The 24,519-nt window shown below is 36.0% G+C and overlaps 1 protein-coding gene across 2 annotated transcripts in view; it reads right to left on the bottom strand.

The window, feature by feature from the left end:
• Positions 1 to 3,690: 3,690 nt before the first annotated feature.
• The window catches only part of NFKB1 (nuclear factor kappa B subunit 1), a 161,833-nt gene continuing 141,004 nt past the window's right edge, over positions 3,691 to 24,519 (bottom strand). For both annotated transcript variants that reach the window (XM_051966185.1, XM_051966186.1), the window contains exons 16-24: positions 22,795 to 22,909; positions 15,880 to 16,081; positions 15,191 to 15,360; positions 14,268 to 14,370; positions 12,496 to 12,620; positions 10,595 to 10,661; positions 10,132 to 10,304; positions 7,334 to 7,502; positions 3,691 to 4,516 (exon numbers count right to left, since the gene is read on the bottom strand). In XM_051966185.1, the coding sequence (XP_051822145.1) occupies positions 4,350 to 4,516; positions 7,334 to 7,502; positions 10,132 to 10,304; positions 10,595 to 10,661; positions 12,496 to 12,620; positions 14,268 to 14,370; positions 15,191 to 15,360; positions 15,880 to 16,081; positions 22,795 to 22,909 (1,291 nt within the window). In that variant the 3' untranslated portion in view covers positions 3,691 to 4,349. The remainder of the gene's footprint in view (positions 4,517 to 7,333; positions 7,503 to 10,131; positions 10,305 to 10,594; positions 10,662 to 12,495; positions 12,621 to 14,267; positions 14,371 to 15,190; positions 15,361 to 15,879; positions 16,082 to 22,794; positions 22,910 to 24,519) is intronic.

Genomic DNA, 24,519 nt, shown 5'->3' with positions numbered 1-24,519 from the left:
TTGTATCTAGGATATACTGTAACCTATTCAACATGTAAAGGACTGCTTGCCATCTGGGGGAGGGAGGGGAAAAATTGGAACAGAAGTGAGTGCAAGGGATAATGTAAAAAATTACTCTGGCATGGGTTCTATCAATAAAAAGTTATAAAAAAATAAAAATAAAAATTTTGTCTTTTTAAAAGAGAAATAATGCCCTTTACTGATGAATAAATATAAATATAGCTTATAAAGAAAATTTATTAGAGAAATTGAAAGGTGAAGAGTAATAGGAGTTAAATCCCTGTCTGAAGACATTTGTAATCAATTGAGAAATTAAAGTCTTTTCAATTTGCCTTACAAATAAGTTAAGCAACAGATATAGATGTTAAGTTGTTTAAACTGAGAGGGCAGATTTATTCATCTGTCGGTGTTTCAATTCTAGATTTTAAGAAATAAAATGATATAATGGAGGAAAATTATATTAGAATCAGCATCTATCCAAATGAAATAAAGATCTCTTAGCACTACTTTGAAATTCTCCTTGTGTAACTTGGACATATTGCTTCATACACAATCACTTGTATTAAAGAATAAGAGCTACATCCAATCTTCCAAGTTGTTTAAAAAAAGAAATTGATTTCTTTTTTTTTTTAAATTTTTATTTAATAATTACTTTATATTGGCAGAATCCATGCTAGGGTAATTTTTTTTTTTTTTACAACATTATCCTTTGCACTCGTTTCTGTTCCAATTTTTTTCCCCTCCCTCTCTCCACCCCCTCCCCTAGATGGCAAGCAGTCCTTTATATGTTGGATATGTTGCAGTATATCCTAGATACAATATATGTTTGCAGAACCGAATAGTTCTCTTGTTGCATAGGGAGAATTGGATTCAGAATGTATAAATAACCCGGGAAGAAAAACAAAAATGCAGATAGTTCACATTCGTTTCCCAGTGTTCTTTCTTTGGGTGTAGCTGCTTTTGTCCGTCATTTATCAATTGAAACTCAGTTAGGTCTCTTTGTCAAAGAAATCCACTTCCATCAAAATATGTCCTCATACAATATCGTTGTCGAAGTGTATAATGATCTCCTGGTTCTGCTCATTTCACTTAGCATCAGTTCATGTATGTCTCGCCAGTCCTCTCTGTATTCATCCTGCTGGTCATTTCTTACAGAACAATAATATTCTATAACATTCATATACCACAATTTACCCAGCCATTCTCCAATTGATGGGCATCCATTCATTTTCCAGTTTCTAGCCACTACAAATAGAGCTGCTACAAACATTTTGGCACATACAGGTCCCTTTCCCAAGAAATTGATTTCTTAAGAGACAGTTGATTATGTGATATTTTTTCTTGGGAAAATAACTTTCTTTTAATAAGCAGAGCCAAATTAGTTCTAACCAGCTAGGTAAAAATATAATGAGATAAAGTCAGAAGAGAAGGCACATTGATAGCATTATAAAATACACTGATTTTCTCATGCCAAAATGCTTTGAAGAGTTTTTGAGCTAAGAGGCCATCATCACTTTTTATTCATTTTTATAATAAAAATAAAGCAAATTCATTTTTCTAACAAATTTCCTCCTGAAACTTGCATATTTGGTGGGCTTTAAAAAATGGAAATTCTCAAGAAATCAATAAATGCAATATTCTCATATGCACATTTCATTTCTCAATGATCAAGTAACTATTTATGAGACAGTCAGAATAATGGATTTATTGATTGGAAAATATTTATGTGCTTCCCAATATTAAAAAAATGTAAAACTCTGTTTTAATCATTTAAATTAATCATTTCTAGTCTATAGGAACAATTATCATTTTAGGTAATTATTTTTAAATACAAATTTATTAGGAACCTATTAGCTATAGATACGTGAACACATTTGATTTGACTTCATCTAAACAAGAACAATTAATAGATTTGGTCTTTTAAAACTAAAAAATCCTATTGTTTTATTTTATAGATGAACACAGAATCCTCCATTTTATCAAAGTGATATAAATCTAGGTGTTCAAAAAATCTTATTTGAGTGAAATGGGGTTTTCTTCTGAAGCCATTAAAAAGATTCAATATCTATTTCAAGTAGTGGTTGAAAAAGAAGTAACAATTTCACTGTATTTTGAGAAATTTGGTAGAGTAGAGTTAGGATGCTGGAGTATTAGGAATCAATGGGATTGAGCTCCTCTGCACAAACTCCTCTAAACAGATCTAGAAAATGCATTAGACTGAATCCTGATTGGGAAATCCAAATAAAATGTATGGTTTCTCATGGAAAAGTCAGTATAGAAAACTAAGCTTGTCCATCACATTAATATCATTATAGTTATTATTTTATATTATCCACATGAACATTATACAGAATTATTTGTTTTGCATGTTACAAATTATAAATTTTATTCATGAATATCCTTTGACCTAACTAAGCATGAATGCCAAAAGAGATTTTAAAAAATTGTAGCAGCTCTCTTTTCAGGGTAAACAACTGAAAATTGAAGAGATGCCCATCAAGTGGACAATGACTGAATAAATTGTGATATGTGATGGTCACTGAATACTATTGTTATGGGAAATGATGAACAGTCTCAGAAAAAAAAGTCTGGAAAGTCCTCCATGAATTCAAGCAAAGTGAAATGTACCATATACAAAGTACTAGCAATGTTCTATGATGATCAGCTGTAAATGACTTTACTATTCTCAGCAGTACAATTATCCATGACTACTCTGAAGGACGTATGATGAAAAATTCTATCAATACCCAGAGAAGGAACTGATTGTATCTGAATACAAATTGAAGCATTCTCTCTCTCTCTCTCAACTTTATTTTTTTTGAGGGTTTTTTTTCTATTAGGGTGGGAGATTTATGTTTTCTTTCACAACATATCTTTTATGGAAATGTTTTGCATAACTTCACATGTAGTTCTTAATGGGGGCTGGGTTGGGGATAAAGTAGAGAATCTAGAATTCAAAAGTTTTAAAGACAAATATAAAAAATGTTTTGAATGCAATTGGGAAAATATTAAAATTTAAAATTAAGAAAATATAAATTATAAAATTCTATTTGAAAAGTGTGAGCTTTAAAAAATTATTAAGTGGGTGGGTATTGGGAATAAGAGAACTAAAGAAAGAATGTAACTCAATAGAGAATGGAAGGGAAAAAGAAGAGAGAAGTGTAATATGGTAGGTATAGGAAAAGATAAAGAAGGTAAAGAAGATTTCTGACCTACAAAAGAGGGTTTTTTCCCTTGAAAATGTAGACAGAGCATTTATTAAACACTTAACTAGATACTGTGCTAAAAGTGTATAGGAAGGTGAGGCTACAACTAACTAAATTGAGTAATCGTAATAGCAAGTGAATATTGTCAAAGCTCCTTGTGAGAGTCTTCTAGGACTCTCTTTAGTTAGCCAGCCAAATGAGATGACATCTTGCAGAGACACTTTGGCACTATGACATATTTCAGTTTTGATGGGTTTATGAAAGAAATTCTTCACGAAGGCACAATCTGACATGAGATGATCAGGATCTGGACCAATGTCCAAAGCCTATAACTAAAATAGATAGATTCTGATTCTTGAGTATGATGACAAAGTCTCTCAGTAAGTTTTTAACTGATAATAACGGGAATTCAGCAACAAAGTAATGTAATGAGCCCCAGGTATCATGTTAGAAATAGATTCTTCAAAGATCAGAGAAGGCGAGGTTTTCCATTTACTTTTTCTTTTATTATAAAAGTAAAATAAAAAATAGCATTTATAAATCCAACATTTCTCCTTTAAAGTATTTAATCTAAAAAATATTTACAATAGTAAAATGCAGAAATAGTGGAAAATACCATTTTCAGCATTGATTAGACCAATGTTTAAATATTCACTGAAATATACATATTCCTTTCTTTTGAATCATGATAACCAAAAGCAACAAGCTTTTAAAAATTTGTACATTGAGTGATTCCCACTTCAAAATACCTTTTCTTAATTTTTTTATAATTTGAGTAACTGTACTATGAATAGCTAGAGAGAGTATCCTTGTGGGTACTCCCCAAGTCTTTTAAAGTGAGTGGGTATGCAGCATAGAAACAGCAGGAACAAACAGAAAGCAACTTGAGTCCATTGGCAGCCAAAAAGTTTGGTAAGACCCATTTCCCTAAAGAAGGTACTACCCTGACCCTGGGTTCTGGTTACTAGATATATCTGGTAAATGAACCAAACTATAAGTAGTTTAAGAAATAAGAAGGAAGTTGAAGATCCTGGTTTTAATCCCAAATAGTTCAAACCAGTTCGTTTCCTCTGAGCACCTTGATCTTCCTTTCCTTTGGATGGTTAAACGGGATTTCTGTGCTGTAAATCCTCAACGATTTTGTTAAACCTTGCCTTCGATTGATGCTTCCTGTCCATATTCACGAGACATTTTGTTGAGTGTTATCAATGGGCCAGGGCTGGTCAGAGACTCAGTAAAACTGAGTTTATGAAAGGAGGTCTCCACCCCACTGTCATAGACATTTTCATTATCTTGGAGTTTATATTCACCTGAGGAGGAAAGGCAAAGTTTTAGTGCTGGACAGCTCCTATTGTTTTTGTATGGAGTTATTAGATATCACTAGGCCTGGACAACTGTCATTGAATTTCCCCCTTTATTTCTGCCACTACCATCTCATATCTTTTACCTTTCCCATCACACCAACCTAATGAAATCAAGAATTATTGACTAAGTGCTTAACCTGGCACTAAAAACTGTGCCAGGTAAAGGACAGTAAATAAAAGAGAGGAAATAACCTCTTTTGAAGAACATTAAAGAGCTGATTAGCAAACATACTTTGTTTCTCTCAAAACATAATTGCAACAGAAACATCTTGGTGGTGCAGTGGATAGAGCACTGTCCCTGGAGTTAGAAAGTTGTGAGGCCTTAAACACTTATTAACTTTTTGATCCTGACCAAGTCAGTTAAACCCAACTGTCTCAAAAAACAAAACAAAACAAAACAAAAAAACAAAAACCAGAACCTAAAGCATAATTGCAATGAAAATGAAACAAGAAGAAAAGAATGGAGAGGAGTCCCTGTGTTAAATTTCCTTTGGACACAGTTACAGGACAAGTTCAGAGACTCAAAGGAGACTAATGTGATATTCATTGAATGTGAAGTTACAATAAAATCTTTTTCCCCAGTCTCTTTTATGATAAATATAGGATCATGGTCAATGGCTAACCAAGTACTTGATCACTTGGTACAAGTTAGCTAGGTAACTCAATGGATAGAAAAGAAACAGGAACCACACCCTAGACTTTAAATGAATGTTCTACATACCAAGGATTCAACACTATTTTATGTCAATAAATTATTTTGATAAAATAATTTGTTTTCCTTTAGTTGTTTTGGTCATGTCTAACTCTTTGTGACCCGATTTGGGGTTTTGATACTTGAGTGGTTTGCCATTTCCTTTTCTAGTTCATTTGACAGATAAAAAACCGAGGCAAACAGGATTAAGTGATTTGCCCAGGGTCACATAGCTAATAAGCATCTGACACTAGATCTAAATTCAGGAAATTAAACCTTCCTAATTTCAGGCCTGAGTCTCCATGCACTGTACCATTTAGCTGCCCATTTGATAAAATATAGGACTTATTTTTTATTTTAATGAGACCATTCTGGAAAAATTAAATGAAAATTCTCCTAAGTAGGAGATCTTTGTAGGAGTATGAACAATGTTCATGAATTAATGAATATTCTAGAGAAACCTAGGATTTAGGTGACCAAATATATTCAAACTCTAATCAAGTGGTGGTGTTAGATTTGTGCAAATTCTGGTGGCATGTTGGACATATACCTGAGGAAATAACCCTAAATAAAGTTCATTAAGCACATCACCCATTAGAGTATTTCCTCAATGTTTTTAGATTAGATCAATACAATGCTGGAAATCCAAGACAACTGAACTCTAATCCTGTAAAAGAAGGACAGATATAACTACTGTTCTTTCAATGATATCTAAAGAGAAAACTAAGTGATGGATGCTTTGCTGGTTAATTCACATGTGTAATGATATTGCTTTGGTGATTATTGAGTCATCTTAAATTTAACGTACCCCACATGCACAGGGAACCTGACTCATTTCATTCTCAAAGAACAATCTCTTTGGAAATTCTACTGCCTTCCTTATTCCTGCCTCTTTTATCTGGAGGTGAGCAGGACACAGAACTGTATTGAAATGCAATCTTGCTTCGAGGAAGATATTCTTAACCAGGGATCCACAGACCAACAAAGATTTCAAGGTAGGAGGGGAAGGATATAAACTTAGATGGGAAAAAAAATTTACACTTGTATCTCAATTAAATTTGTCTGATTTGTAATATACCTAATTTATTTCATGTAGTTAAAAATATTATTCTGAGAAGAGGGATTGGGTGGTCCCTGAGCTTCACTAGACTGTTAAAGGCATCCAAGACACTCTGATCTACTCTTTTTTTGGGAGTGGGGAGGGGTTAAGTGACTTGCCTAGGGTCACACAGCTAGAAAGTGTTAAGTGTCTCAGGCCAGATCTGAATAAAGGTCTTCCTGACTTCAAGCCACCTAGCTGTACCCCACATCCAATCAATTTACTCTTGTGAATGGAATTCCACTGGTTCAAACAATTGAACATTCTTCTTTACTCTGAAAACCTTGGGGGCAGAAGTTCCCACTTCTGAGGGCTAAAAGATATTTTTGTTTGCCATCCCTATTGGCAATGGCAACAAGGACGTGTCACCACTATACAATTTGTCCAATACATACCAGGGTACAGGAAAATAACTGAGCTAGGAGCTAGAGGACTGGAACTCTGGTTTTGGTCTTATCACTAATTAACTGACCTCAGACTTTATTTCCTTCCTTTGTAAAATGAAATGGATTAGCTGAGTCCCACATTATTGAGCTTCATAATTCTGTACATTTAGGGTGGCAATAAGGAAAAGTAGGTGGCGCAATGGATAGAGAGCACTAGCCCTGGAGCCAGAGGACCTGAGTTCAAATCCAGCATCAGATGCTTACTAATTGTGTGACCCTGATCAAAGCATTCTACCCTGTTTGCTTCAGTGTCCTCATCTGTCAAATAAGCTAGATAAGACAATGGCCAACTACTCTAATATCTTTTGTCAAGAAAATTCCAAATGAGGTCACGAAAGAAAATCCCAAATGGAGTCATAAAGAGTTGGGCAAGAATAATTGAGTAAATAACAAAAAAAGATGGCAATATGTGCCCTATGACATTGAAGTTAAGAATAACTAATTTAGAAAGCCCAAGGTCAGGGAACATGGGAAGGCGCCTATTTCTCAATACACCAGAATACACAGACTGTGTATCATTCTTATACCTAGCTGCTGTCTTATGGAGGAGGGTGATGGGGGTGGCTTCATAGGCTGCTCTTTGATTTCAGATGGATTTACTGAGGCATTGGAGGCCTTCTGGATGACTTCAATTGCTTCAGTATAGCCCATTTCTCTCAGAGCATCCACCAGTTCCCTTATTGTTCCCCCAGAAACCTGTGAGAGAGAAGGGAAAAATGAGAATTTCTTTGTGAGAAACACTGCAATTCTATTTAACAAAGAACAAAGTTCAGGTCTTCCCCCATTTGACTGCAAGCTTCAATGTTCCCCCTCTCCTCCACAGCCTCCCTTGCCCTCTCTTGCCACCACCACCCAACAACACACAGGAGGAACAGAACCACAACTGGAAGCTGCAAAGCATCAGAATAGAATGACAAAGAAAACATATAATTTTTGAAAAAAAAATTCCCGTTTCATCTCTTGAAGACCGCTCAGGACATCAGTGAGGCTCTTTATAGTGAGCACAGAGATAAAAATTCTGAGATAATAAAATCTCCCAAATGAAGTGGAGCTTGGAGGGTTTCCCTGCACAAGGGAAGGCTACAGTTATTGAAAAACTACAGGGGGATGGATTTTTTTAAAAGAAAGAAAATGACTTCATCACCGTGCTGTTTCTACAGTGTGCATCAAGCCACAGTCTGAATTCTTCGTCATCAGCATTTCCACTGGATAAATGTGCATGTTGTTTACAGTCTAATCCCCTCATTCTATCAAGCAAGGCTACTGAGCTGAGGACTGTGAAGAACTATGCTCTTCTTACCTCTTCCTGTGCCTTTATTCTTTATATCTCTCCTTCTACACTCTCCCCCCACCTTTGTCTACTTTTATCTGTTATGGTTTCTGCCCCTTATCTATGTCTCCTCCTTCTACTGAAGTCCTGGGAACTCCAGAATAGTGCCAGGAACAAACAATGTGGTCTCTGTGGACCCTCACAGTGTTATGAGCTCGTACAGATGCCAACAACCCAGCCTGACATGATAGTTGGGGCACCACAGCGGACAACTCAGCTCTTCTGGCTTGGGGGCTCAAGCCCTGCTTCTCCTTTCTCACTGCCTGATCTTGGACAAGACTTTTCCCCTTCCGGGATCCCTTTTCCCATTTTTTCAGTGTCCCTCACCTACTCAAATCTCTTCCATGTCTCCCTATTGCCTCTAGGGTAAAATGACAAATCCTCAGTCTGGTGACTTCTATATAATGTCTCTCTCTCATTTCCCTTCATTGTCTTATGTTGACAGGTCCTTCCTTGTATTCAAAGTAAAATGAACAGCAATTGTTTTTGTTTTGTCAGAAACACTAAAGTTCTTCCCCTTCAAGAATGATATTTTTTTAACTAGGGAAAAGAGGCTATTTTCTGCCTCATTTCTTACCCAGAATGGGTATTGCTTCAGTCATATAGATCTGGGAAAAACCTTTGCTTAAAAAGACCAAAGTCTCCCACTGCATCCAGGGAAATCTCTAGTAATCCTGATCTATACCTGGCCACTGGACTCAGATGACTCCAGAGGACCAAGTAAGGCTGGTGACTCTGCACAACAACCCCTTCTCACTTTAATTCCAATCAGTTGCAAGACATCAGGTGCAAGTATCACCTCCCTGATGTCATGGTTCTCTTTGAGAATGAAGGATAAACAACGGTAACAACTAAGGGTACAAACCCTTGTTGGGAAGCAGGGATCCAATCAGGGCAACTTTTCAAATTTATGAAGAGACTTCTAGGATCCCAAAGTATCATTTCAGTAACCCAGGAGTATGGAAGGTAGGTTTTTCTAGAACTACAGCCTCCTTCCCTTCAGGAACATGAATAAAACCCATCCTTATTTCATTACCAAGCACACCCCAAGTTCTCATATTCCAAACTTTCACCATGAATCCTGCTAATCTGGGTGGTTTGCCCCATTCTGCCGAGAACACTTAATAGTTCAGCATTTTTCTATCGTTAAGTAGAAAAAAATTAGTTATCCCTTCCATAATGCAGAGATTTAGGGCATTGTATCCCTGTGATCTAGAAAATTTGCATAAAGCTTTCATATCGGTGAATAAATCTAAATTTTTCTTTTGTCTTCTTTTATGGGATATTTGCAGTACCTTATTGTAAAGTTTGGATTAAAGATTTGGCCATAGACTATATTATATAACACTATACAAATTTTTACTGTGTCATCTAATGGTTTTTGCATGTCATCTGTAGTTTCCATAAAAGTCCCCAAAAATTCCCATTTAATTTCTTATGCTGACCCAATGACACATTGAAACTGCAACAGGGAAACTCATGATACGGAAGGGATAAAGGTAGCCAGAAGAAAACAGTGGATAAAGCATTAGAATCTGAAAGAGTTAAATTTGTTTGAATTCTGTCTCAGTGCTCACTAGTTATGGTGGGTAAGTCATGAAACCTCTTTCAGACTCAGTTTCCTCATCATAAAATGGGGATAAAATTAGTTTCTACTCTTACAGGATTGTTGTGAGGATCAAATGAGATAACATATATAAAGTACTTTGTAGATATTACAGCTATTATTGTTGTGTTCATTTTCTATAAATTATTTTCTTAGAGGACCTGAAAAACCCCAATATGCTTGAGAAGAGTCTTCTCAATAAGGCAAATTTGCTATTGCCAATCAGGATCACTAGGTTATAAAAGCAACCTGGGGACAAGAAGTACCTTTCTTCCTATGAGTTTTGGGGGTGAGGGCAGGAGGAGGAAGCTCTGCTTCTGGGTTAATGGGGGCTGACAATGCAACCAAGGCTAAAAGCAAATGAGCAAATGTTTAAAACAGGGCATCACCTCATAGTTGTCCATTAGAGTTTTGGAAGGAGCAGGACTCAGTCGGAAGGCATTGTTAAGAATTCCCAGACCTAATTTCTGTGCCAGAGTAGACCAGTTTTTGTCTGGATCAGGCATTTCTAATAACTTATAAAGCTGCAACTTTGCATCTTCATTCAGCTGTTTCATATCTCCTGAAGGGAATGAAGAGACAGACAGAATGAGTTAATGGTTCATTATAGCATTGTTCTCTAACCATCTCACAGTGGAAGCACTTAATTTTGAGGATCAGTCAGTGCCCGGATGAGCAAAATTAATCTGTATTTCATTAGGTTAAAACTGGGCATTCTCCTTCCTCATGCCAGCAGGATCTTCAAATCATAAATGAGAACTTTTGCTTGACACAATACAAAACACATCCCCCCTCCCCTATAAAATATGATTTGCATCTTAAAGAAGAGATTTATATGCCATCATAACTTACCTTGTACCAGTAAATCACTGGATGTTGACTCTGATTGATATGGCTTTCCATTTAATATGTCATACACCTGTTGAGAAGAAAAGAGGAACATGTTATATTTTAACGGGAGTGTCTGAGGAAAACTCTTCCCAACAACTCAAGTTCAGAGTCCTATGTTTTCCTCACTTTCTCTATTCAATTGCTAGCTATTAGGAAAGGATTTGAAAATTGATTCTTTGTGACGGGAAGAGGGCTATGTGTCTCCCAATTTCTGTGAAGACCTCCTTACTGATTTGTAGGTCCACGGAAAGCAAAGTAGACCAAAATGTATTATTGTGAAAGGAGTACCTTTGTTTGCTCAGGGTCTCAAACAATGATGGTGTCTGGGGATGCTGAAGGCTGAGAGGTTCTTGCTCTCACAAAGCCTGCTTGTGTGAAGGTGGGTGCTGTCTGAGCTTGGTTTATAAATGTCTGTGCTGTAAGCCAGACTGGAGCAGGCTGATCAGTCATCTGAATGTAGCCAGGGGAATCTTACTGCTTCTTTTCTGGGAGGCAACTGGGAACTTATTCTGCACTGTGAAATAAGCATGCATTCTCTCTCAGGGGTTCTTCTGGTCCTCGTGCTTTCTGACCTTCCCTATTAAAACTTGCTGTCATAGAAATAACTTGAATTCAGATCTTCCCAACTCCAAGGCTTGTTCTCCATCTGCCATGCTAAGTTGCCTCTCAAATTCATGTGTATTGAGGCAGAAATACTGAAACAGTTTAAATTAATGTTATCATCTCAGAAAAAACAGGAAATTTCAAGCTGTTATCAGAAGCTGGGGGTGATGTTTGGAGGACAGACTGAGGGATTGTTTTTGGTGCCTCTCCAGAAATTACAGAACGTAAGCAGTTGCCTGTTTATAAGGCCAGTCAAGGAAACATGCTAGAATACTGCATTAATAGTATATCACTAATTTTAATGTTTTTATGTGGATCACATAACAATGTAAGTAACTTGACAATGGTCAGATACTTGCATCAACAAATGGGACACTGCTCCAGGATGGTCCTGGCCTTGAGGCCTGTCTTGTTATACCTTGTCTTACTGGACACTAAAATGGGTCACTTTCTCAGAAGACCTTAGCACATAGCTCACAGCTATAAGAAGCCATCCTTTAAGAGAAAATATGCAGTATCTCTGCCAGGAATCAATCATGACATCAATATGAAGTTCTGAAGGTGAAATGAGCATTCTTTAACTCTGTGTGTGTGTGTGTGTGTGTGTGTGTGCGCAAATTCAATGCCTCCCATTATACTCTAAGGTCTGTATAATAGCATTCTGTATGCAGTAGACACTTAATAAGTGTAGTTGAACTGACCTGTGTTCAGAAACCCACTTACATTCCCAGAGCTTCTGCTACGTCAGAAGTCTTTACATCAGCTCTGATCCTTTCCTGGCCCCTCTCACTGGGCCACCCCAGGGAACCTTAACACATCCCCCTACTGCCTTTTCAGTTCCACAACTATGAGCAAAATCCCTGTTTAATCTTGCTGCAGCCCCAAAAGGATCACACTTCGATGTTTAATACCACATGCTTCATGCCAGACAGCAAAGTCAAGATGCCAGTGATGGAGAGGTTCAGACTTGGCTGAGTCTCCTGTTGTACTGTTATTTTTCTCTTACCCACAGGTCTTATCATACTAACACCTTTAATATTCAGAATCAAAATGGTCTGGGTTAAGACAACAGAGGCTTTTCAAGGTGACAGGATGTGTTTAGAAGGAAGATTTCTAGAAGAAATGAGAGCAAAGTGTTCAAAGAGTAAGGAATCAGGAGAACATCAGCTGGCTGCCTGACACGTATTCTACTCTTTGCCTTCTCAAAAGTTTTTCTCCCTACTTCAGTCAGTGATCAAGACACTGGGATCACTACCCACCTGTGAGTTGGCTGCCATATCCAGAGGTGTAGTCCCAGGAACTACTCCCTCATCTTCTCCATCCTGTTCCCAAACATCATCCAAGTCAAACAGAGGTTCAAAGTTCTCCAAAAGAGGGTCTGCACCTGAGGAATAACAGCATATTGGTAGGGCTCTGGACTGGGAGTTAGGAAGACCTGAATTCAAATCCAGCCTCAGATCTATTAGCTCGGGGGTCCTGAGAAAGGGATTGCCAGCTACTTAATTTCCCTCATCTGTAAAATAAGATAATATTAACACCCACCTATCAGGGTTGTAAAGATCAAATAAGATATAATGTGTCAAGTTCTTTACAAATTGTTAAAGTGCACTTACATGAATGGTAACTAAAATAGTGAAACTGTTGCCTCAGCCATCCCCATTATTTTGAATTTGAATTACATATGAAACTGGATATGAAATGTGAACTTTTTGTCTACAGAAAACAACAAACAGCTTGATTGTGTTACATATCAATGATTAAATATTACATATTTACTGAGCCTCCATCTTCTATGTGTCAAATCTTTGTACTTTTTAAAAAACTGTGGGCTATAATTGTTGGTGTTGGAACATAAGGTCTTTCTTGGGCTAGTGGATAATAAGGTGACTAACATCCTAGAGGTAGAAGAGAAAACTCCATCTGAAAGGTGTTGTGAATTCCCCTTCCTTCATTTCACTTGAAATGACTTTTCAAAAGTAACCAAAAATATTTAGTCACAAGGAAGTGTATAAGGGAATAACCCAAGGCCAGTAATGACTTTGGAGTACCTTGCCATGCAACTTCTTCCTACAAATGCTTAATATGAGACAAGAACAATACATTTTGTCCATGTCTCCTCATTAAGATATTATTTCCTGATATCCATGTTGGCAACTAGAAACCATTTCTCATATAGTTCTGCTCAGGATCATCATTACCTTAAAAGGAAATAAGTGCTGTATTCAGTGTCTCTGGAGTCTTAGTTCTCACAGAGTACATCAAAGAAGGCACTTAAGAAATATTTGTTGAATTATCCACTTGTAAACCTGGGAAATTCAGGCAGAGAAATTTAATGTATAGAACTAGAAAATCTGGGCTTCACAAATTTGTAACTTAGAGGTTCTGTACCCCACTTTTTTATCTCTGTGTGTGTTAGGGAAATGTATGCTTACTTCAATGAAATATGATAAAGTCTTGTAAGAAGCATTTAAAACTTCTTTCTAAACGTGCCTCTTAAAACCAAATAAGTTTCTTGAGACTTCTCTTGTTGTCTTACCAGGCTTAACGCTGAGATATAACCTAAGTTCATTTTCCTATTTCTAAGATCTATGTGGAGGAAGGAAATCATGAATATGGGTACCTACTTTTTCTTACTTTGCAAAGTAGTAACTTTAGCACTATCACATAGGAGAGTTTTTTCTTACTCTGGGACTCTGATGCTTCCCAGACTGGTCTCTCACATATAAATAAATACAAGCAGTTCTAATTTTATGAAAACCTGGTATGGTCAAATCCACCTTTTTCAAAACAACCAAGATGGGAGTGATGATCCACATTACAAAAATATGACAGTAAGTTTCTCTAAATAACAAACATCCTTAATACACTTACAATAGGATCTAGTTTATGGAAATTTCAAGTATACCTAACTCTGCAGCATATTGAGATCTATATTATAAAGATGCACGTCAGCCTTCTTCTTTCAGCACTAATTGATGCCTGCATTCAAAGTCTAACATTTCCTCCAACTCCCTCCCCCCATTTGACTTACCCGCTGCTTTGAGAAGAGCTGCTAATTTTGTGGACCCTCGTCCAGCAGCAATATGAAGGGGGGTGGTTCCATCATATGTTGTGCTGTCCACATAGGCATCACCCTAAAACACCACCCATCAAAAAAGAAAAAGGATGAATAGAGTGCTTTGTTTTAGGTTTATATTTTCTCTTATTGGTATGGTTTTTTTCCCTAGCCACTCCCAATAACTGCATCACTGTTGGGTCTGTTTTGTCAAGGGGGAAGGGAGGGAGGGAGGAAGGAAAAAAGAGAGGGAGGGAGGGAGAGAAGGAAAAAGAGAAAGGGAGGGAGGGAGAGAAAGAAAAAGAGAAAGGGAGGGAGAGCGGGAGAGAGAGAGGGAGAAGGAGAAAGGAAGGGAAAGAGAAAGAGAGAGAGAGAGAGAGAAAGTCCAAGGTAATGAACTTGGGAAAATGAAGCCATAGTCAATGAGGAAGTTGAATAATTGGATGTGGAGAAAAACTTATTATTTGCTCTGTTTTTGAAAAGAAGTTATTCAGGGGCAGCTAGGATAGAGCACTGGTGCTGGGGTCAGGAGGATCTGAATTCAAATCCAGCCTCAGACACTTGCTAGCTCTGTTAACTTAATACTGACTGTCTCAAAAAAAAGTTTTAACAATGACTTTTGCTTTGTTTTTGACAGTTGTTCCCGAAAATTCAACATTCTCCATTTCCTGCCAGGTTGAACCCACTTTGTAACAAAGGAAAAAAAAATTTAAATAAAACCCCTAGTTATGGAGAGAGGATCTGACAGCATCTAAAATCTTGTAGGCTCACAGGTCTCTTCCTTTGTGTTTAACCCTTCTCTTCCACAAGGAGGCAGCATGTTTCAGGCCCTGTTCTCCTGGAGTTCTGTCCATTTTTCAGTTTGCACCTTTAATTAAAAGGATGGTGAGCACACTAACCTCCAATAATAGGCAGCCAGCCAAAGATACATTCTCTTGTTCAACAGCCAGATGCAGGGCAGTTCTCCCAGACGTCTGTTCCTGAGCATTGACATCTGCGCCAGCAGCAATCATTAGCCGAAGGCAGGGCATACTGTTGATTAGCATGGCCAGGTGAATTGCATTCAAACCTATGGGACAAAGTGCAAAATGCAGAACTCACCAAGAGATGATGGTAGCCTAGTGCCAAGAAAGGGACTCTTGGAAAATCCCCAAAGACCAGTTGCAGTTTAGAAAACCCCTCTCTGCTTCTTCTCCTCAATGGTCCAAAGTCCAAAGTTAACTCTTTTAACTAAAAAACATTATGTTTCTTTTCTTGTTGTTCTCCTTCTCTGATGGGCAAAATATGACCATTCTTTGAAATAACAGCTATTCATTTACCTTTGGTTGATTGTGTCTTAGCCGTCTCTCTTTAGCCACCTAACATGTGCCAAATTCCCTCTAAAAGCATTAATTAATTCAATAACAATAACAGTAAATTGTGAGATGATAAAAAGTAGATTTAGCTGAAGATTCAATATGAAAAAAGGGAGACATTTACTGCATGACCATCTACTTCAGCTATAGAAGCAACTACAGAAGCGGCAGAAGAAATATTAACAATTTCAACCATTCATTTCCATGCAAAGCCAATGTGATTTTTTTCCTACCTTCACCATTGGGAAGATTGATAAGTGATGATATCTTTCTGTGCTTTAGTAATATGCTGAGAATTTTCTCATCTCCTTCCTTTGCAGCTAAGTGTAAAACTGAGTTACCCAGGCGGTCCAGAAGGCTCACGTCAGCTCCAGCCCTCAATAGATCCTCCACCACATCTTCCTGCTTGGTGATGACTGCTAAGTGCAAGGGGGTCTGGAAATGATAGGAAAAGCAGGCAGGGCCCATATTAGATAAATGGAGAAAAGAGGAAAATCCTGCTATTTCTATAGTGTTTTCAGAGGAAGAAGAGTTCAAAAATTCTTATTCCTATAGCCACTTGGATGACACTGGCAAATCTCTTTCTCTTTCATACTACAGGGATGAGGGAACTTCATCTATCAAAGCAGATTGGCACCTCTTCAATCAATACTGTTACATTAGATATCTTAGAGACCTTATAACTTAAAACTGCACTAAGATTTTTGGGACACTATAAATTATAGGATTATTAAATATAGACATATTTAATATTAATTAGGGTTGTGTTCCCAATTTTATTGTCATGCTAAATTTTTTAAAATTTCCATTAAAATGAGTCAGGATCACAGTAGAAAGAGATCAAATCCAACCTCTTCATTTAAAAGCAAGAAACCAAGACTTAGAAAGATTAAATACTTTGATAAATATCACATAGTAACAAAGCCAGAATTTGAACTCAGGTCCTGTGACATCAAATTAGTATTCATCCTATTGTGCTGTTCAGATGTGACCAATTCTTTGTGATTTCTTGACAAAGATACTGGAGTAGTTTGCTATTTCATTTTCTAGTCCTTTTAACAGATGAGGACACTGAGACAAATAGGGTTAAGCAGCTTGTTCAGGCTCAGATTCACTCAGGGAGGTGAAGCTTCCTGACTCCAGACTCTATCCACCATGCTACCTAGTTATTCAACCATTCCATTCTTCTTTACTGATATTTGAATTTCTTTCTAGAAGGGACATGTTTTTGGCCAACATTTTTACAGGTCAAAATCTCTACTCAAAACTTTGAGTCTTATTTAAGGCCCTCTTTTGGCTGTTCTTCATAAGATCACTACAACTAGAGCCCTCTAGAGTTAAGGAATGTGCTATTATCTGCTTGCTGTGTCTGTTAAGCCTAATCCAGGGATTCATCCACTGTGAGTGACTAAGGGACTTCCTTGGATCCCTACAGGGACCCAAGAGGGATATTAGAGGAGTCAAGCTCCTGACACCTTGGCCAATGAATTTCACTGTATAGGAGGCATTAAGTGGATGGATTGTTGATAGGAAGTTGTGAAGACTTCATGTGAAGTGAAATAGGGATGAAAAAAAGACCTTGAAAAAAAGGCAAGATAAAAATCATAAAAACAGTTTTCTTCCAAAAAATTGAGATCCATGACAATAAAACAGCAATATTTTATTTTTATACAAATGAACCCATTTCACAGAATAGTAAGAGTGTAATCTACACTATTTAGCAATGCTGGTTTGTCCTTCAGTGAGCAGTTACTGACTGTGCCAAAGGGCTGACCAACAGCATCCTGGGTGTGTCATAGATTATGCCATATACATTTAGTGGAAGGAGAAAAGCTGACGTCTTGCAGGGCCAGGTGTTGTATTATTTGATGATAAGAATCCCAGCATTTCTCTGAGGTTTAATTACATTAATTATCAGGGCTACCATAAACTAATAAGGAAGAATGCTTCTTTTATAATACCTTAAAAAAAAAAAAAACCAAACAAGTTGTGAGCTCCTTTGATTAATTTAGTTTCTAAAATGAGGCAGGAGTTCAGTAACTAATCTTCATAATTATTCAATAAATCAATTTTACAAACATTTATTAAGCAAGTGCCTATGGTATATCAAGCACTGTGCTAAATGCCAGAAAAAAGTTGAATATGAACATTAAAGAGAACTGGCATTGATAGCACATGGTAAGACTGTGAAGCATTTTATGTTCAAAACAGCTTTTTGGAGTAAGAACTATACCCAGTACTTATTATATTTAGCAGCTAGTTGGAAAAGTGGATAGAGTACAGGGTCTGCAGTCAGGAGAATATGAGTTCAAATATAACTTGAGAACTTCCTAGTGTATATAACTTAACATCTTAAAATGGGATAATAATAGTACTTGCCTTCTAGAGTTGTAATTAAAGAAGAGAATATCAGTAAAGACAGTAGCACAGTGCATTGAACAGAGCAAGCACTTAATAAATGTTTGTTTTCTTCCTTCCTTATAGCTTTTTAAATCTCTTAATGTCTTTGGATTTTTAATTGGGAAAAACTTATTCTAAGTTTTGTCAGAAGGAGGGGGACAAAACACATTTTTTAAATGTGCAAAGAGAACAGAAGGAAGGTTAAAAGGAAGTATAAACAAACACGTCAATTTTGAAAGTATTTTGTAAAAAAAAAAAAAAAGATGAAACAGATTTAGGTTTCATATAGAATACTTTTTTTGTGTGTTGCATGCCTATGGAAAATCTGTATTTTTTGAAGTCCAAGTTTAGAATTTAAAAAATTAAATAAAAAGGCACTTTGAGAAATCAAAAATCTTTGAGCTATTATGATTTATGCTTATGACAATATTTATTATATTTATACTTATGACAATACCAGCAGCCTAAGGTAGGCCAGCATTATTTTATGGAGGAGGAAGAAGAGAAGTAAAATAATTTAGCCAAAACCTTCTTGTCAAATAAGTGATATAAACCAGGAATAGCATACCTCCCACAACTCCTTCTGAAGGTATCATTTTATAAATTTTGCAGCCTTGCTGGAGCTGTGGCCACAACAGGAACTCTGATTATGGCCCATTTACTCCTTCCTTCAGCTTGGAGCTGCTCTGGAATAAATTAGTGGGAAGTTGTTGGCAGACATGTGGTCCAGTGGATCAAGCACAGGACTAGAATCAGGAAAACCTGAGCTCAAATTCTGCTGCAGATACTTATGAGCTATGTGACAATGAGCAAGTCACCTATCTTTTCTATTTCTGTTTCTTCATTTGTAAGGGGATTATAATAATAGCACCCATATCACAGAGTTGTCATAAAGCTCAAATGAATAACATGTAGAGAGAGCACTTTGCAAACATCAAAGAATCATATAAATGCTAGCTATCATCATCATCATTATCATAAATATGACTTGCCTCAAAGTGGTTCATGGTTGATTATTTTTTAATTAATTTACTGAAACTTTTGTTCTTTTCCAATATATGTGTGTTCAAGGATTAAAAAGCCCCCCACCCAACTTTACCTGTTTAAGTTATATTATATTGTTTGCTATCTTGAGGGGTGACGGGGAGAAAAATAGAAAAATGTGGAACGAAAGGTTTCGCAAAGATGAATATTGAAAACCATTTTTACACGTATTTGGACAAATAAAATACTATTAAAAACTTCAAAAAAGGGAGGGGATTTGAAAAAAAAAAGAACGGCTTCCCTCAATTACATAGAACTCATCAGTAGGTGGTAACATAGTTGTGCACAGGTCCAGGTTTGGACCACATATATTAAAAACATTATTAAGCCTTTATGGCACTTGGGAGTCAGGATGCTGGATATGAATCTCAAATGTATGATCTTGGGCAATCTCTCCAAGCTTCAGTTTTCTCATCTGTAAAACGAAGGGATTGAACTCAGTGGCCTTCCCTTCCAGCTCTAGATTTACAAATGTAGTGGAAGGAGTGCTTGGCTAAAATGAAAGCACTAAATAAATGTGCATTTTTGTTATTGGAGTGTTTGCTGTTCCATCTTTTGCTGCTTCATCATTCACAGACACTGGTTAGATCTCTCTTAGAAAGGGAAGGAATGTGATGCTGCTATTTTCCAACAAGCACATTTTTTTAATTAAAAAAAAAACTGGTTGAAAGACTGAAATTAGGGTAAAAATGATAAGGTGAGATTGTCTGTATATTGACTGGAGAAGCTCAAGGATCTGTGATTGTTTACATGGGGTGTTTACTGTTTGACCTCCTGAAGGATAAGGCTTTTTGAGTTTCTATGGCCTAATTCATCATTCTATAGCTAATATGGTAATGGATATATTTTTTAAGAGAACAAGTGGTTTGTCTCTGGAACATGCTTAAAGCCTTGCAACTTATTAGGATTGGGATAGTCTAGTACAACTTCTAAAAATCCAAGGTTCCTTCCATCCTACAATCTATAGGATGAATTCCAATCACTTGTATTATATTTTGTTCCCCAAAATAACTACCAATTAGTTGACTCTCAAAAAAACTCCTTCAGTGAGTATATCTGCTATTTTCTTGACCTATAGATTTTACTTAAATTTTAATTTTATATTTTCCAAATTAAAATTTTTTTTCTCCCTCCCAACAATGGGCTGGAAAAAAAGTCCTTATAATATATGTGCATAATTAAACAAAACAATTTCTCTCCTAGACCAGTGCTTAGCACAGTGCCTGGCACATAGCAGGTGCTTAATAAATGCTTAATGACTGGTTGGTCATGATAAAAATATGACCTACAATTTTTAAGTGTCAGTATTATACATCTTAATTATGAGAAAAAACTAAGAAAAGGATCTTTTGGTGATGATGTAGAATAACACCTTAATTAGTTCCTTAGGGAAATTTATTTTGAAAAATTTTAAGATGAAAAAAAAAAGACGTAACTGCAAACTGGTGCCCTGACCCCAATGCCATGTTACTAAAAAAAATTAAGTATACATATTCTCATCAAGGTTGTTTATTTGATAACCCTTAAAAATGAAGTAAAGTTGCATTTGTTTAATCAGACATAATATTGAAATTGAGGCAATGAGGTGGCTCAGTGGATGGAGTGCTAAGATTGGAATAAGAAAGATATAAATTTAAAACTGGCCTCAGACACTAGCTATGTGACCTTTGGCCCTAGCTAAATTTAAAAAAAAAATCTAAAATTAGGCCCACACCAAAGCTCTCACCATGTGAGCCCTCCTGCAAATTATGAGTCATGGATCAAGGGAGAATCCCTTACTTCAGTCTCCTTTTTTGTGTCATAAGAGACCAGTTCCTTTATTATTTTCAGCATAACACTCAAAGAAAGAATATGTTGAGAAATCAGGAGTGCAGAACTTGTTGCCTTTCAAGAAACAATGACCTATCATCGGGGAAAATACATCACTTGAGAGGCACACAAAAATAGCTTATTGGATTTTTGTTGTTTTAAAATAGGGAAATAGTTTTTTTTTTTTTTTAAATAAAGAACTGGGAACGTCATTAAATTAGTATACCAAAACCAACAACAAAAATCTTTACTTTATATTCTGGCTCAGAGCAAGAGCCTTACCTAAACTTGAGAAATATTTAGCCAAGGGAAAGGATGAGGAGACAATTGAAAAAGGCAAAAGGAAAGTGAGAAAGGGCCAAAAAAGGAGAAAAGGTGGAAAGAAGGCAACATTAGGATAGAGAAAGATAACAAGAGAAGGAAGAGAATGGGAGAAACACCGTAACATGTAGAGAAGGTCATGCCCATTTCTATGAAGACCTTTCTCTTAGGCATGGAATGGTGGGTAGTGTTTTCTTCTTATGGATGGAGGTAGCAAACATACTACCAAAATAACAGTGTTCATAGTACTATGGTGATGTGTAGTATGGTCAAAGTGGATCCGCTAATTCTCCAGCTAGAATCACCTTCTGGATATATTTAAACAAAGGATTTTAGAAACCCTTGTAATGTACTCTTCAATTTTTTTTATGACCCACTTAATTTTGAGGATGCTAAAATATCTTATGAGCTTCTTTTTTTTTTCTTTTTCTTTGGTTTCCTTTTCTTTTCCATTTTTTGAGACACAACCTTTTCTCCTGAAATCATCTGATTTTGTCAGATAGTTATAATTTGAAGCACTCTTTTTAAAACCCTAAATATTTTTGATCTTTTATGCAAATTTATCTGGACTTTCAATCTTCCCCTCCCCCCTAATAATCTTATGCTTTTTTTTTTTTTATATTACTGACTGCTAAATTTTCTTCTCCTTTCTTTCCTAAACACACAGTGAAAGTATTAACAAAAGCACAAAGAACAGATAGTTAAGTGACTGCCTTACCTAAAGATTTTTAATCTAGAGTGGTTTAAATTAGGATTAGAGTATCTTCCTCTACTCTCATTAAAATTGTGACACAATGTATGTAAGACAAGGCACCTATCATATTTTATTTTCCTTTTCCAATATTCTGAAATAAAAACAAAGCCTCTAAATCTGGATTCTTTGAACTATTTTTTCGTTGTTGTTATTCAGTTATTTTGCAGAGATGTTCAACTTTTTGGGACCCCATTTGGAGTTTTGTTGGTGCAGATACTGGAATGGCTTGCCATTTCCTTCTCCAGCTAATTGAGAAATGATGAGAAAACTAAGGCAAAAATGATGAAATGATTTGCCAAAAGTCAAACAGCTAATAGGTGTCTGAGGCCAGATTTGAACTCAGAAAGCTGAATGTTCCTGATTTCAGGCCTGACACTCTACCACTGCTCCAACAAACTAGCCATATTATTTCATTCCAAGATGTTAAAGTTAATTGTGTCACAATTTCTATGAAAATAATGGCTTCTCCAGACATAAAAAGGTTCTTTTTCATGGAGCAAATGAGCTTTTTTTAATTTTTAAAATTAATACTAATGACTTTTCAAAGATTTGCCACGTTTTTATAAGTGCATATAGAGATAAGTGCAAAGAATACATAATCAAATCATTTGTTAGATGAAAGTTTTGTAAGTGCATATAGGGATAAATGCAAAGAACATATAATCAAATCATTTGTTGGATGAAATTTATTCAAAGTCTAATATGGCTCATGTTATAGGGTCTGGACATTCCTATATTGCTTTGTAATTTGGGAAATTTCTTTAGCCAACTTTAAATTAAAAAAAATCAGTTTTTAATATAAACGAACATTTCTGCTTACCTGATAGAGATCATTTCTCATGTTAATGATATCATCAGAAATCAAACCAGATATCACTTCTAGAAGGTTCCGTACCAATTCAGCATGAAGATGGATGATTGCTAAGTGTAAGACACTAAAATGTAAAGATAATGACATTAAACAATTAGTGGGAGGAAAATCAAATAATGGATTAATAGGTTCATATTTAATGTTTTATAAGTACAGAAATCAAAAGTTTCCTAAGAAAAAGATGATATTTGTCCCTGGTAATCTTTTTTGAGTGTCCAGTTTATGCTAGACCTAGATGCCATTCAATGATAATGACCTAGCCAATATTGTAAGTAAAGAAAATGGAAGAAGAAGAAGAAAACTGAACTATTAAGAGTATACTTGTATCCTCAGTAATGCCAATTTTCCTGGAGAAGAAATGTTAAAATATAAGACGTATTAAATTAATTCCTGATTAACAATGTGGAAGCACACTTCCTTACTTGGATATAAGCAACCTAATCCAAAGATTCATGCTGGTTACAGTCTGGTAAAACCTAGGGATTCTTAGTATTGTTTTGAAAATATATAGAATAAAACATGTAATGATAAAATAATTAATTATTTTGAAATATAGTTACCAAAATGCTAAAAACAAGTTCATGGTCAAGAATGGTTGTTATCTGATCAATCGGATGATTTCAGAGAGGCCTGGAGAGACTTATATGAACAAAGTGAAGTGAGTAGAAGCAGGAGATTATTGTACACGACAACAAGAAGATTATACTATGACCAATTTTGATGGACATGGCTCTCTTCAACAATGAGATGATTCAAACCAGTTCCAATGGTCTTGTGATAAAGAAAGCCATCTACACTCAGAGAAAGGACTATGGGAACTGAGTGTTATTCACAGCATAGCATTTTCACTCTTTTTGTTGTTGTTTGCTTGCATTTTATTTTACTTGTCTTTTTTTTCTTGTGTGACATGATAATTGTATATATATATATATATATATATATATAGGATTTACATATATTTCTACCATGTTTAACAATTTAAAAACTAAATTAAAATTAATTAATTAATTAAATTAAAGTCTTAATAAAATATGGTTATCCAGGTGAAGAACCCCTGTTCAAAAGAACAGACATCTGCTCCATACAAAGTACTAGAGAGGGCTCTCTACTGTTGAGAGTGCAATTCCAATGGAAATGCCAAATATAGATTTGCTTAAAAGATTACTTTTTGGAGAACTCACACAAGGTAAGTGTTCATAAGGATGTCTGAAAAAGGACACTCTCAAGGTCTGTCTGAAGAATTTGATTATATGACATGAAAGATTTTGGCAAAGCATGGTGTGCCCACATCAAAGAAGGAATTGCACTTTGTTAGCAAAGAAGAATTGAAATAGCTGAGAAGGAAAGGGAGATGTGCAAATTTAAAGAATCCACCCCAAATGTTCACATGGACTCTTTGTGCTCAATCTATGATAAAGCATTTTGGGTTCATACTGGTCTGATCAGCCATAGTCGAATACACTGTAACTTAATCTAGTGATGTCATTTTGATCTTCTATGAAGATGAAGGACAACAACCAATCAATAGAGAAAGTTGCTCCCAACATCCAAAATATCACATAGCAAGAAGTCATGATAGCTAAGAAGTGAAAAGACCCATCCAGCTTAACTTTGAATCAAGGGCATTTTACTCAGACATGTTACTTAAAAATAAATTATATTCAGGATTAAATA

Source organism: Antechinus flavipes, chromosome 6 (assembly GCF_016432865.1).
Source record: "Antechinus flavipes isolate AdamAnt ecotype Samford, QLD, Australia chromosome 6, AdamAnt_v2, whole genome shotgun sequence".
NCBI classification, from domain to species: Eukaryota; Metazoa; Chordata; class Mammalia; order Dasyuromorphia; family Dasyuridae; genus Antechinus; species Antechinus flavipes.
This window is presented reverse-complemented; position numbering and strand designations above follow the sequence as displayed.